Source organism: Coenobita brevimanus, chromosome 23 (genome assembly GCF_032717465.1).
Source record: "Coenobita brevimanus isolate Jiangsu-jjx chromosome 23, ASM3271746v2, whole genome shotgun sequence".
In the NCBI taxonomy this organism is placed as follows: Eukaryota; Metazoa; Arthropoda; class Malacostraca; order Decapoda; family Coenobitidae; genus Coenobita; species Coenobita brevimanus.
The window spans coordinates 20,465,610-20,481,887 of record NC_136976.1 but is presented as its reverse complement, the minus strand read 5'-3'; the positions used below and the strand labels follow the sequence as shown (position 1 = coordinate 20,481,887).

Genomic DNA, 16,278 nt, shown 5'->3' with positions numbered 1-16,278 from the left:
TTGATATTTTATATGTCGGGGACACTATGAAATACAGTATATGATTGACATAGGGAAGCGTGTAAAAAAATGTCATTTAAACCTGTTGATTAATAACGCATACACTGTACCATACGTGAGTCTTTCAGCTGAACTTGCTTGGTCACTTTTATCACGGAGACTCCGCATTTTTCTCTCTCCAACGACATCAATCGGTAATAACGAATTTCCTTATCTCGGTGTTGCGGGTATAGATTATATCATACTAGCAAATTTAAATTCTTCTTCAAAGTATGTCTGTGCAGTAAGCGATAATGTATCAATTTCATAAATTTCTTGCGAATATCACTTTGTTTGCTTTCATGGATCATACAAAACCAGACCTGTCGTGTGTATCACGTAAGAATGATGTCTTTAGTAAAATGCTTTAATGCCCTCTTCCATTTTCTGTTGCCTAGCACCTGATGACAGTTAAATTATGTTGATACATGCTTGAGGTTGAAGGTATTGATATACTGGACAATTCGTTTGCTGGAAGTAAAACTTACTCTTGACTGTTTATGGGTGGACGACCCGAGAAGAGTTGGATGTACTGCATATACAGTAGAGTAATCCGACTTAACAGCTAAAGCATCCTTTCAATGCAACATACGTCTGCACGAGATTAACACCTTCACTCCAAGTACCCCATTTCTGTTTAGTTCCTACACTGGATGTTGTTAATGAGCGTTTTATCAAATCGATCACTTCAAAGTCTCTCGTAAATCAGATCTAATCGTCTGTATACAACAAAAACAAAATAAAGCAAACAACCAGGCTAAAAGAGTTACGCAAAGAATCATACGCGTAATTAGAAAAGCATCTGGTTATGGTGGGTTGTATTTATTAAAACTAATAAGCCTAAACTGTGTGCATAATTGCTGGTAAATGCATTTTTTTTCTCATATACAACTATCACACAATTCACACTCAAATTATAATGATTATTAATGTGACAAAATACGAAAAACGAAACTACCTGTGGTAATAGTTAACTGCTATAGAACACGTGTATCGTGTGATTAGGTAGAAAAAAAAATCTTTATAAATACTGCCCAAGATACCCTTTTAATATATATTTACCTGCCGGCGTCTCGTGCTGTGGATGGTTGAGTGCGACAGTGTAGGCGCTGAGTTCGGCCGGTCTGGATTCCCCCTTGATGTTCTTGGCCTTGACAAGCAAGCGGTAGGCTGTGGCGGGTCGCAGGTTGGCCACAGAGAAGGAAGGCGTTTCACGAGTCACCACCACTACGGGCTTGAAGTCACCGTTTGTCTCCAGTACCTGTTTTGGGGTCAGTGACAGTCTGGTCGGGTTTACTGTAGAAAATGAAAAATAACCAGTCCTATTTTATCCCTTTCGTTTTGAAGGGACCCGAGGTTAGCCTAGCGTTGACCAGTACATGGCCCTTGGTTGCTTTACATGGTCGGAAACTCCCAATCACGTCTTGGGGATCGAACCCATACATGTTGTTAGAACCATCACTCTTACTGGGTCACTTTAACCAACTGACCACCAGGCGCCATACCAAAGAACTAATACGGAAATTATATACAAATTTAGATAAATTACAGCAGATTAGTTATTACTGTCGTGACTGAGAGGCACCACCATGGAACTAAAATAAGGGAAAAACTTGAAACTGACTTAATGGAACACTCCATTCGGGCACCCCAAGCACTGTTTGTCAGAACTAGGTTTGGAAGTATTATCTAACCATATTCTGTATACTCTTAACGTATGTAGCCTATTCCTTGGGGATAAGGAATATTGCTCATGCTAGATGATGTGTTATAATATGCAGGTTAAGAGTGTGGGGAAATAAGTTTCTGTTGCTATGTGCACGTGTTGAAGTTAGTGTGTTGCGATGTACTAGTTGATTAAGCGTGTTGCGATGTGATGTGCAGACTGAGTAAATTAGTTTGTTATGATGTGCAGCTTGATTAAATTTGCATCGTGATGTGCAGACTAAGTAAGTGTGATGTGCATGCAGAGGGTGAGAGAAAATGAAATAGTGCGCAAAGATGGCCAGGTTAAGAGTGAGAAGAAATATGATACTGTGTTGTGTTGTGATGTTCAGACTATGTAAGTTACTGTACTTAGTGAAGTAACTAACCTCAAGCACGAAGGTCTGGCCAAGGCCGCCGTCGTCCCCCGGGAGGCAGGACACTTGTAGGGAGCTGATGGTTACATCGTAAGCCCGGCAGTTGTGTGGTGGGTCAGGCTTGCCTAAAGACAGCAAAAAGAAATAAAAAGTAGGCTTAGATGAACGTTCATCGACTACAGGAGGGTCATTAAGACAGACAGTTAGCTAACTGCCAAGTCTCAAACTTCCCCTAGTTTTCAGTTCCCACTATTCGGTGTTACATTCAGCACTACAATTTACTGCTGGATGAAGAGACACAAACTGGAAGGTACAGCATTCATTCTATAATACAGCTACAGGTTACATGAAACTTATATTCAGCGGCGAGCATGACAGCCTAACTAACCGGAATATTAGAAAATTTTTTAGTTGATATACTGTATTTACTTGGCCTCACTAAAAGATAAAATGAAGATGTATAGACTGCTGTTTTATGTTGTAAGCACTGTGTGTGTGTGTGTGTGTGTGTGTGTGTGTGTGTGTGTGTGTGTGTGTGTGTGTGTGTGTGTGTGTGTGTGTGTGTGTGTGTGTGTGTGTGTGTGTGTGTGTGTGTGTGTGTGTGTGTGTGTGTGTGTGTGTGTGTGTGTGTGTGTGTGTGTGTGTGTGTGGATGGGTGGGTTGGGTGTAAGTGTGTGGAGAGGGGATGCTTGGGTTTATTGACGACGTGGGTGTAGGTGTGTGGCTGTGTATGTACGTACTGTATATATGTATGTATATATGTATGTATGTATGCATGTATATATGTGTGTGTTTTTATTTGTTTGTCAATTCTCTCATGAGGTTGTCTTTTGCCAGTTTTTCAAAATACTGTATCCTTAGGGCGGAAGCTGAGCTACACCCCATCAGACACATGCTTGCGACAATTACTGCGGCACAACTTTACCAGTCTCTCACTGCTGACGACGACAGTTTCATGAGGGAGGTACTCATAGAAGATAGACTCATGAAAAACAGAACCAAGTGGGTCAAATGGGCAAGAATGCTGATAGCAACACCAAGACGACCACTTTCATCAACGCGCCACGAGATGAGCGACCATCCCCATGGGAGACATGGGAGATCTCGTCCATAGAACTATCTCTGCCCAATCACTCGGGGCGTAAGAAGATGACTCATCAGGAGCTCAGGGGCGACTTCTACAGACGACTCAACATTCACGAGATCAAGGCCAGGCATCATTACTTCACAGATGGGTCACTCAAGGAAGACGGCACTGCAGGCTGTGGCATTGTACAGTACATGGACAACATTGAGGTCAACAAACGAACGACTGCTCAACGACACACGAGGAACAACTAGGAATTGCAGATGCCCTCACCCTTGCAGAGAAAGAAATAGGATCTGCGATCATCATCACAGTCTCAGCGCACTACAATTGCTTACCTCTAAGTGGCCTGAATGCACAAGACTTACCAAGAGGGTTAGCTTTCTCATAAGAAGAGTGCAGGAAAAGTGCAGGCAACTCCTCCAGATGTGGGCACCATCACATGTAGACACTGCAGGCAACGAGAGAGCAGGTAATTGGTGCACGAGGGTCCCAAGAAAAGTGAGGTAGACCACTAGTTCCCACTGCCTATCAACAACCTGAATGAAGCCGCAGGGGCACCAATCCTCGACGAATATAGGGACCACATTCGACAAATGAAGACTCACCACTCCTCCGTAACCACGTACTGTGATACGACAAAGGTGAACCGCCTGAATACAAACAATGTGGCCTCAGGACGAGAAAACTACAAACAACCTACAGCCGAATCAGACTACAGTACCGATACCTCTGGGAAGTGGCCCCGCAACTTGAATTATTGGATACCAAGTGCAGGCTATGTCGACAAGACGATGAACACACCCTCCCCTACTACCTGCACGACTGCAGGAAGTCAAACTATAGACCAAGGTGGGCAGGACCAACAGACGCAGAAGCAGTGCACCATTTCACCGATCCACAGAGGCTCAAGGCAATACCGGTACTCGACGAACATCCCAGATTCCCAAACTACAGATGAGCCAACTGTGATCATGCTACTACAACACTTGTCAAGACTGTAGTGTTGATTAAAGTGTACCTGCATAAGTGACTTAGTACCTTATTAGTTGTGTACTTCCCCAATCAGTGGAACAGTCACAACTGATACACAGGTAACCTAGTACCTTATCAGCTGTGGACTCCCCGTAACGGTTGAGAAAGCAGTGAAGCGGACGCCGCTTTTAATAAATGTAACCAGTGCAAATAGCTAGCCAGGAAACCACACATGTTCAGGAGTTAGCAACGTAATAATAACAAGGCAACCCACCAGGTGGTGCGCCATTTGTGTACCTTGCTTACCTAGTGTATTAGCACTACACAATAAAACTATTGAATCAAAGTCGAATTACTGTTCACCAGACATTGCTGTATTTTTTTTCTTTATTTACCTAGTTTGTGCTGGAGCTGTGTGGATTTTTTTTTTTTTTTTTTTTTTTTTAATAACTAAGTGGCTCCAGAATCATCGAATCATGCTGGGTGCCGGACTGTCTCGGCGATTCCGGAGCCATATTCAGAAACTTTCTTGAGCTTGAGTTGCGTATAGGATCACCATTACTGGCTAGATTCATTATGTTTAAGGCTAAATAGAATTAAACAACCAATCTATAGCAAACAGTAAAATGAATACGACCCGACAAAAGGACATAATAATTCACAGCCACGGTGATCAGTAAGTTTATCGTCAAAATTTGCTGAAGTCGTTTATATATACTTCCCGTGGAGCCTTGTGTCAAGTTCGGATTACGGTACTGTCTGGCTTGTATCAGCCGTCATTGCCTTACACAGGTATAGTCAAGGTTCATTAAAACTGCAGAATTATGCTACAGAGACTGAAAATGTAGACAGACCGTTACGGTGAAACTAGGTGGAATATTGCAAAACAGGCTGACTCACATCCCTCGCGCGCCACACACTCGCTGTGATCCGGCCGTTTCAGTTTAGTGTTATATGATCTTCCATCCCTGAAACTCCCCGGGTGTCATGGCTCAGGATCGCGTCATAACTCACACCCAACACCTGTTCACCCGCCTTCCCATTCATTCCCTACATTTCCCACAGGTCACCACCTACTTCCCCATCCCTTCTCTTCCCTTCCCAAAGATCGCCACCTGTTTTCCTGTCCTTCCCTTCCCTTCCCTTCCTACAGATCACCACCTCCTTTCCCACGCCTTCCTACAGACCCCTGCTTCCCCACCACCTCCTTCCCACAGTCCCTCCCCCTGCCGTTTTTCTTTCTCTTTCTCCTACCTAAGCACCAGTATAGATCCCGAATTGTTACATCTTGCAGAGCAATAAGATATTTGATACATTTCAGAGGTATTATATTATTTTCTGCCACTTCACCCGGTAATCCGAGTCACGTCATAGCTATAGTCATATGTCTCGCACAATACACATATGTACACACTGCACCACACAGTGACATATATCATTTGAAGCAACCTCATTTTGATTTCACTGATTGCGCTCTTCAGTCCTGATATGCAGTGGAGATGCCACTCATTTAATCAATAATTACTTATTTTTCATACAGTAGTAAATGAAAGCCTGCATAATTCGTTCATCAATCAGGTACAGCTTCACACTTCCATTGCGTCACTGATTAACTGCACATCACTTACTCGCTAAGTCCACTTCAGTAACAAGGACAATCAGAAAGCGCAATACAAGCACCCAGTTTGTGGTCTGGGGGTCAAATGTTTCCATTTTCTTTGTGACCTTGACCTTTGACCGAATGCCCTCATAACTGAATAACTCCATTCTCGCCTAATCTTTATCACTTTCACTAAATTTGTCAAAATAATATCAAATCTGTTTACGCCGACCTTGTTCAGTGACCCTGAATTCTGTTCTTTCTCAGTGACCTTTACCTTTGACTGTTCTCATAAGCAGTGCCCATTCTCCTTGCCAAACCCTGAACTATTCTACAAACTTTGGTGTAAATCAGATGAGATCTGTTTAAAGAGACCTGGCCATGACCCCCTGACCTTTGACTTACTGTTCTCATAAATAGTGGGTAAACCCCTTGCACGTCATTAACTCTTCTAACAAATTTCGTCCTAATCAAAACTACCTTCGTATTTTGTTCCCACATAGACACAGGAGTTGATCTTTGACCTCCCCCCTATGGTCTTGACCTTTGATTGTTCTCAAAATCGAAATCTTTCGTTATTGCATTACTTACAACGCCTACAAAGGTTTGGTTTAAATCGAAAAAAACTTTGCGTAAGTTGATGTCGCTAAGTGAAACTGTGACCAGTACCTGTGACCTTGATTTTTGACCTGTTGTTCTAAGACACAACAGGTTAACACCTCTCTTAACCTCTAATTCTCCACAAAACACACACACACACACACACACACACACACACACACACACACACACACACACACACACACACACACACACACACACACATCGAACCAAACACCCGCTGTCGATTCGCAAGCTTGGGTGATGAATCAGATACCACTCAGTCTATATCTTACTTGCAAAGTGGGAAACCCGTCAGTGTACATGCCTAGGTATTCTACAGAATGTCTAAAAGTTCATGACAAGTTATAAAATAAACTCATCTGTACATAATTCCTAGGAACTCTGTAGATTGCCGAGTTTGTTTTTGGCAACGTATGAAACGACCAAACTGCAGCAAACAGGCAAACTGTGAAATCAGTCATTTCATTTTAGGCTGCGGTTAGGTTCGACTGGAATCATCTTTGCGCTCCGCGTCCCCGCTATGGGACGGAACTGGGCATTTTCAAAATTTTATAAAGAAGGGAACCCCGGAGTAGGGACCTATGAGCTTCGCGACTATGAGCCGACAGGCGGAGGGCGGTACGCCTAGCACCCTTTCAGCAAAATCCCTCACACAGGAGCTCTGGGCGCTAAGAGGTTAAGTTAGGTTAGGTTATATTGGTAATGTTAGGATAATTTAGATAAACGTTTAACATAACTTAGCGTTCTTAACCTAACCGAACCTAACTTAACCTAATGTGACATGACCCAACTTAGCCTAACCTAACTTAAACTTAACCTACGTTATTCCAGCCCAACCTAAACGCAGCCCCCCGGTTGTGTTATATTATACTTTGCCCCCACAGTGCTAGACATTCTGCTGAATACCTAGACATTCTATAAAAATCCGTAGGTAAAGTATATAAGGTCAGAATGAAATCAGCTTATTTCATACTTTGTCAAAACTGCTATTCATTCTGTAGAATACCTAGGCATTCTATACAATGCCTTCGTTTCACACAATGACGGTAACATACACACTTTCATCAAATGCCCTCTCACACTTCACATTTCGTTACATACCCTCGTACATGACACCTTCATCAAATATCCCCTCACACTTTATCAGATAATTCCTCTGGCGCCACAAAACACCGCTTAATACAAAGCACTTCATCAGATTTCCTGTCACACGTCACTGAATATCCACTGACACTTCACCAGATATCCTCCTCACATTTCAAACGTCACCAGATATCCCCTTCATATTTCTCACTTACTAGATACACACTCCCACTTCACACTTCACCAGATTCCTCGTCTCACGCCGCATTTTCATTACACAGACCTTCAAGTTTCACCCTGTAATCTCAAAATTTTCACACCATTACAAACCCTCCTGCATTTCATAAATATCAGGTATCCCTTCACATTTCACCAAGTACCCCATCACGCTTCATCGGAAACTGTCACACTTCTACAGATACCCCATCATACATTCGTTTAACTTCCATCACAGTTCATACTGTATCAGATTCCCCCCTCACACTTAATCAGATACCATCACGTTTCATTAGACGCCCTCTGACACTTCAGAGACTCTCTCATACTACTGTATATTATATATCTCTCATACTTCACCAGATATCGTCTGATACCACCAAATGCCTACTCACATCACACTTCATTAAACACCCCTTTCACACTTTACACTTTTAGAAAGTCTTTTTACTCTACACGTTGATTAGATATCACCGCACACTTCACACACACTCTTCTCTGCCTACTTTACCTTCTCTTAAATGTCTATCTCTGGATCTTTTATGATTAGGTAAAGAGAATAACAGGAAAATATGATGCTAGTTACGAAGACGTGTTAAGAAGAGGATGAAGAGCCGCAGTGCTGTCTTCTTCGGAAATAGACCTACCGAATATAATATTAGATTATGATGCCACTCTGGAAGAAGTGCTATGGAAAAAATGCAAAGCTGTAGGATTGTCTTATTCCCCTACTGACCTGCGGTAAATATGAAGCAAAATGAAGAAAATCTCGCAAGTTAATGTGGATGGTATGGACTAACCTAATATACTTGCTCTTCCGGTCACTCTGTCATTCTACCAAAATTCGTACTGCACACTTCATATACTTCCCGCTGACAGCCCCCTTTTTCCATTAATCAGGCTCACCTCTATCCCGATACACACACACACACACACACACACACACACACACACACACACACACACACACACACACACACACACACACACACACACACACACACACACACACACACACACACACACACACACACACACACACACACTTTCATTTTCATGAATAGAACACACACACACACACACACACACACACACACACACACACACACACACTTTCATTTTCATGTAGAGCACACACACACACACACACACACTTTCATTTTCATGTAGAGCACACACACACACACACACACACACACACACACACACACACACACACACACACACACACACACACACACACACACACATTTTTTTGTTCATGTGCAGCTAAACAAGAGTTCATTACAGCAGGCTGAAACAATACATCCATTATGTATTTTCAACTTTGTTTTTTACAGTCATTCCCACGGTTTCTGTTCCATTTTTCTATATTCTCTCACGCTCTCGTGTAAAAACTTTTGGTACTTGTTCCCCCAAGCCATTTTTCACCGTCCGACACGTATTGTAATTTCAATTTCGACTTTTCCTTTCTGGAATCTAGTCTGGTCGAGAGTTTTCCGAAATTTCTTTGTGCACAGAACAACTTTTTTTTTATCATAGTTCCCTGAATATGAAGAAGTAACTTTCCCCAAGCCTCATTTTTTAACTGTGACCTTGATGAGTATCTTATCATCATGTTTGAGTGCAGTTGGTTTACAGTCGCCATTTAGGATGATACTCTTAAAGTAGTAGCCCATTTTGTTGTTGTTGTTGTTGTTGCGTTTTCTTATTTACTACTGTCATTATTACTGGAGTGTATTTCCCAGACTAACAGAGAATTATATACACGGAAATGAAGATAAAGCGCAGACACTTGACTTTATGCAGTTTCATAACTGTTTACTTATTTTATTTGTGTTATTTTTCGCCGAGAATATACGTACCACAAACAGATGATGATAATTGTTCAAGGGTAAAGTGACCGACCGGTGGAATTATTCCACCAGAAAAGTTGCTACATAGTATAAATATACTGTATCTATCTATCTATCTATCTATAGGGCTAATTTTGAGCTTTAAAATCTATGTCTGTATGGGTTCAATAATTTTCAACAGTTACGGTTAATGATGAACTGATGGGCAAAATTGACCTCTGTTAAGTAACTCGTAAAGTCATCAATGGCCGCAGCTCCACAGCAGTTAAGAATCAGACCCATGTTGATTTAATAGTATTTGCTCATCTGAATTTGGTGCTGCAAGTCCCGGGGCACGCCAAATACTCTAGCTCTTTCACATTACGGCCTATGTATATAAATTCTAGGAATCTAGGTTAAGTACAGTAAGAAAATGTCCAATTATAAGTAGGAAAACCTGGAGATATTTAGCTAAGCTTTTACAAGCGGAAAGAAAGCAATAGGTATCTGATTTTTATAACCCCAAATGCAGCCCAAATAAACTGATACTTGACGCATGAAAAATTATCGGTATAGCTACATTCGTGAGCCGTGGTTCCTGCTCAACTTTTTATTCTTGGCTGAATAGACCAGAGTTTCATGCCGAACGACGACCTGCTGTTGGAAATTCGAAACTCTTCTGGGTTGTGCAAGTAACTCAACAAAAGCTGTTTGGAGGAGTTAGTGGATAGCACGTCAGTTAGCGGCTGGAAGAACAGAAGCTCGATTCTATGGCCTTTTTGGATAAAGTTTGTTTCCGCTTTATCCCTATTCACCTAGCGTTGCAACTGGAAACCTCGTGGATTTAAGTTCAACCATTTCGTTTCATACTCCGGGGTAAGACTGGACTTTAGCAAAATCTGACTGTCTGCATTAATGACTCGTGCAGCCAGTACGCGTTATTTCTAAGCTTTCTGTTATGAACAGTATATTGTGTACTTTAACAAGTTTCGATTTAATTCCTCTACACTGGATATCGGATTAACAAACCGCGTGAAACCCTGACTACAACTTTCTTCGAGTTAGGGATTTGCTTATGGTGTAAGCAGAATCCATGGCACAAATTATGGAGGGCTGAAGAGTTTACTCAGGTATTAGACGGTACGTTTATGTTCTTCCATATTTCTTTAAGCGTACAGGTATATACATAAATACTGAAAGTATTTGTCTCTTCAGCTGCCCTTACCTATCCCACAGCATAATATTTTGTAGGTAGTTTCACTGTTTAAGATTCGTTTCTTCAAAATACAGAGTCATTTGGCTGGTAATACTAATTGTTATTCGAGTTTTATTTTTAATTTATATTGTAATGAAAACCCAGGCTCCCGTGACTCATTATAAGTGGGATAAAACCATCTCCCGTTACCTGAAATATAATACTAGACTTGTCTCGAAAATCAGGTCAGTGGTGACGGTTCAGTGTTTACAGTGCCAGGCCCATATACTCACTGTTTTCTTAATATACAGGTGTTGTGTCTTTGGTCGAGAACAGACAAGCAGGATTCCAAATTGTCAATTTATTGACATGTGCAGCAGGAACAACATATGATGAAAACACAGCTACGAGTGGGTTAACATCAGTCCTTGTACGAATAGCTGGACTGGAGAATTTGTATTACGTGGAGTGAGTAGGTTATATAAAGACAAATCGTGGTAGCTAAGAACAGTACTAGATTAAGACAGCATACAGTTCTTTCCTTTTACTTCTAATACAAAAATAACCTTCAGAAGTTTTGCTTAATTTACGTAGAATTTAACTGTGAGATTATGATTATCGAGTTTTGTGATTTCAGTGTACTGTCTAGATAATTACTTCACCACACTTCCGTACTAGTGGTGCAGATGTAAGGTGTTACATGAAAAATATATATACTGGATTAATAGAAGTATGAATCACGTAACAGACAAATATGAGTAATGTTACTGAGTACACATTCGAGAAGTATGCTGATAATTTAATGCTGGCCGGGTCGCTCGGTGAAACAAGTAGTGCAACAGTACGTTATATTATTTAAATTATGGACCTGTAGATATTAATTTAGCTTAGCCTGTAGACGACTACATTTTGTCTCTTCTGAAGTCTTGTGAACTAAAATGAAGTTGTAGCTGACCTGCCGCTACGATCTGGAAGACGCAGGGTTCGATCTGACGTCCGATGTCATTCTTGGCCCAACAAAGCAGCGTGCCGTAGTCCAGCTCGGTCACCGGTGTGTAGTTCACCACGGACTCTGTGCCTTTCATCACGTACCTGTGGGGAGACACGGATCAGGGTCGTATTGCAGATTACGTGGGAGACTGTAGCACCTCTTTGTAGCTTTTTGTTTTTTGCATTTTACACTTAAAATTTCTCTTGAATCTTATATCCTTCTAGTGTTAATGAAGTTTACATAGAAAAATGGTGCAATGAAGTGGAAAATGCAGACTTAATCACTGCGAATAAATGTTATATTTCATAAGCTACTTAAAACACGGCCCTGCAGGTTGCATTCTCTCTGGCATAGGAGAGAGATCATAGCGATTCTTCCTTGTCAGTTTATTTCCAACTTTACTAAACACATAACAATACAACACAGTATCAAGGTTAAAATATGTAATGTTGGCCACACCTGAATCTTTAAGTGTCCGTGTTAAGGATAGGTCTAGATATATAATCCAGCATCACAGTCATTTCGTCGTTTCAACTACTAGAGAGAAGGGGGGGTTGCCTCCATCCTCCTCCACACGGTCGTTTTCCACCAAATTTTGCACACGCCTCCGGACGTGCCCCCCCCCCCCCAAAAAAAAAAAAAAAAAAAAAAAGTTACATGCAAAACTCGTTAAACACTATTCACTCTGAGGGGAGGTTTTAGTGGGTTAAAGTGTTTCACTCCTTCTTGAACACATCTCCACCGCCCGCCGTCGACAGGTATGATGCAGCCATTCGGAACTGAACCATGAGAGCTGGCTATGTGTGTGTGATGTGTTTTGACCACCAAAGCAGTGCATGCCAACAGCTTATTAGTTCATGGTGCATTACAAACCATCAGAATAGCTCGCTACAACAAGCCTGTGTTTTCAGCACCAAAGTGCTCCAAAAGTGCACTAAATAACAACTTGCTATCAAAGAAATTTCTCGCATTGGTGGCTAATGTCTCGGCCAAGGGGATTTCCTTAAAAACGACCCCTGGAAGACTCCTTATGGTCGGGGACGGGAGTCTTCCTGACCGTCAGTGTACAACTTTATTATGTGTTGTGTGCCTGTCTGGCTGAGACAAACGCATTTTCGAGAAAACTGCTAATAAATCGACATGGCTAACTAAGCGACAATCAGTCTGTGCTGAAGGCCCAGCCCCCGCGGAGGGTCTAGCTGCTTAAGCATATATATATATATATATATATATATATATATATATATATATATATATATATATATATATATATATATATATATATATATATATATATATATATATATATATATATATATATATATATATATATATATATATATATATATATATATTATATATATATATATATATATATATATATATATATATATATATATATATATATATATATATATATATATATATATATATATATATATATATATATATTATGTATATATATATATATATATATATATATATATATATATATATATATATATATATATATATATATATATATATATTTCTTTTAATGTATATACTGTATATATAGATAGATAGATAGATAGATAGATAGATAGATAGATAGATACAAGCAAGATAAACAAGAACATCATTGTGTAATATGCAATGAAATCATGTTAAAAAAACGTTCTACGACGCCTCAAGTGTCAGCATGAATACGGTCCTCAGAGCTAGGTCTTAGGAACGGAATTGCAAACATGAATCATTTACAGATGGGAAGCTTAACTGTCATGAACTGCATTCGAGTTAATTTACAGTAATGCAGCATTAAACTTCCAGTAATGTATATGCACGGCACCCAAGAGGACAAAATACAAGCTTGTATGTATATGTTACGGGCAGACTGTGAAATCAGTCATTTCTTAAAATGCCTGGTCAATTCGTGAAGTGAGTGTAAACAGGGATGGGTTAATTTATGTTAGGTTAATTAAGGTTGCGGTTAGGTTCACACTGGGATAATCTAAGTTTAGTTTAGGTTATGTTAAATTAGGTTAGGCTAGGTTTGGTTAGGTTAGTTTAGGTTAGGTTAGGGTGATTTAGATGAAAGCTGAAAGTAACTTAAGTTCATCTAAATTAACCTAACCTAATCTAACCTAACGTTACCTAACCAAACCTAGCCTAGCCTAACCTAAACTTAACCTAGATTATCCCAGCCTAACCTAGCCGCAGCCTAAATTAACCTAACCTAAATTAACCCATCCCAATTTAGACTGATTTCTCGAATTGCCTAGGCATTTCACAAAGTGACTGATTTCACAGTCTGCCTGTAACATATAAACATGATGGTTCTGTCTGAGCACAAGTAATGGGCAAGTGGTGCGTCTCTAAATATTAATAGTTTCATTTACCCGGGAATCCCCTCCGGCCCTCAGGGCAAATGGCCTGAGCCAGGGGTTGCCCATATTGCTAATACCCTGCTTAGCTCGGTACAGGAACAGGTGCTGCTCAAACCCCTCCCCCTTACAGCCATTACCTTCACTTCAGTCCCTCTCCCTCCCACTTTGCTGTATTATCTCTCCTTCCTGCCTCTCTCAACTCTCTAGCAGCATACTTCCTACCCCACCCCTCTACTAACCAATACCCTTCTTTCATACTGTCCCTCCCCCCATCCCTCCCTTCACCTAAAAGTGCCTGCTCCCTCCCCTTCCCCCATCCACACTTGACTCAGTATCTGTCGCCTTCCCTCCCTTCATCCACTCATCAGCACCTGATCGACCTCAGTCCACGAGCCAGTACTTGTCTTCTCCGTTCATCCATCCACCAATATCCGACCCCTCCCCTCCATCCATCCACCAATACCTACATTACCCTTTGTCCACACCGGTACCCATACCATCCTATGACCAAACATCAGTACCTGTCGCCATGCACACACAATTACCTGCCCTGTCTCCATCCACCCACCAGCACCTGAACACCCCATGTCCATCCACAAGTATCTATCCTCCCCCCTTTCCTTTCATACTCCAGCAACTATCTTCCCTTCCTTCCATCCTCCAGTACTGAACACCTTCCCTCTACCCAGCAGTACCGACATCCTCCTCCCTCCCTCTAATCACGAGTACCGTCCCCTCCCCTTCTTCCTCCACCCCTCAAGTACCCGCCTTTTCCCCCTTATCCCTCCAGTCTTTAGTATCTGCCTGCTGTCTCTAGCTTCGCGTGTCATCGATTACTCTTTATACTGACCATTAACTAGATATTAACTTACTGGGTCCTTAACTGTCCTTAGCCTTATTTCCTCCAGCATATTTACCGGTATCTCATATATTAGTTATAAATATCGTTTTTTATTTACATTCAGAAAAAATACAAACCTGTGGCGTTCGCTGGACCAGAATGTTAGCTTTTTCCCTGCCATGAAAGGGTTAATGTTACCACTTACCATCACGCTCAGGCCTGGGAGACCTTCGCCGCATCCGCTAGCCATTACACTAAGCTTGACCAGAAACCTAACTAGAGGCCGCAGAAGCCTAACTGGGTAAACTTCATCCCATCAGACCACCCCGACGATTATAACTCGCCCCACACCATGTACAGTACACTCGATCGTGGCAAAAAAAAACTATCTTTAAAACTCGAATATTTCCAAGGCCAAGCGTTTGGCACATGCATGTTATGATGTCAGGTGGATCTGACTATGAGCTTTCTTCATTCAGGTCCCAAACACACTTACCCACTTTAGCCAAATGTAATCGCCTGATGATAACTGGAATAAACTAGGTGAAGTTTTGCCGACCATGAGAAAGTTATGTCCATCGTCTTTCCCCTTGTTCTTGAGTCTTTTTTAAAATAAGATTCTGATTCTTCCAGTTCCATTTTGCAGGGTAGGAAACATACTGTTTTAGAATGTGTTGTGGAAGCGAGTGCCGTTCGCCGGTCCTTGGTCCAGTGTGCTCCAGTCATTATGAAGCCCAATTCCGGAAACCCAGCATCCCTCCCACTTGCAAACCTTCCCAGTTGACTACTTGAATTTCAATACCAGACCGTCGCCGAGATATAACTGGATCATCAAATATTATAGGAATACGTGTTTTTAGATATGACGGACCTTACAAGCAGTGAAATGGCACAGGTGAAGCACGGGGAAGGGCGATGAACTTGTAATTTAACAGGAGAGATGAAATATTTGCTGCAAGAACGTGAAAGTAGGGAATTTAATTTACATCAGCTGGTTTTCAGAAAGAAAAAAAAATTGCTTTGAAGCACGAGGATACGTGAAGAATTACATATCTTAACTTATTCCGTTTAGTCCCCTTACCTATTTATTACATGCTGTTTTTTTTTACAACATCCATTCAATTTTATTCAGCCTAGGACAGACTGTTCCAATTGGCGGGTTAGATACAATTTACATTTACCCCTTCGTTACAAAAGATCTCCCTTAACTTGAACAATATTGTTATGAGGAAGTAAGAATATACCAACAGCATAAGCCACTTGTAATGGGTGCGCAGGTAGTGGCATGGTTGATATGCTGAGTATGAAACTATTGCAGGACGCAAGTCTCTTCCCCGTGAGTAAA

At 41.2% G+C, this 16,278-nt stretch overlaps 1 protein-coding gene across 1 annotated transcript in view; it reads right to left on the bottom strand.

The window, feature by feature from the left end:
• Positions 1–11,637: 11,637 nt before the first annotated feature.
• The window catches only part of LOC145392655 (uncharacterized), a 189,019-nt gene continuing 184,378 nt past the window's right edge, over positions 11,638–16,278 (bottom strand). Inside the window, exon 11 of the mRNA XM_080266976.1 lies at positions 11,638–11,827. Within this exon, the coding sequence (XP_080123102.1) occupies positions 11,638–11,827 (190 nt within the window). The remainder of the gene's footprint in view (positions 11,828–16,278) is intronic.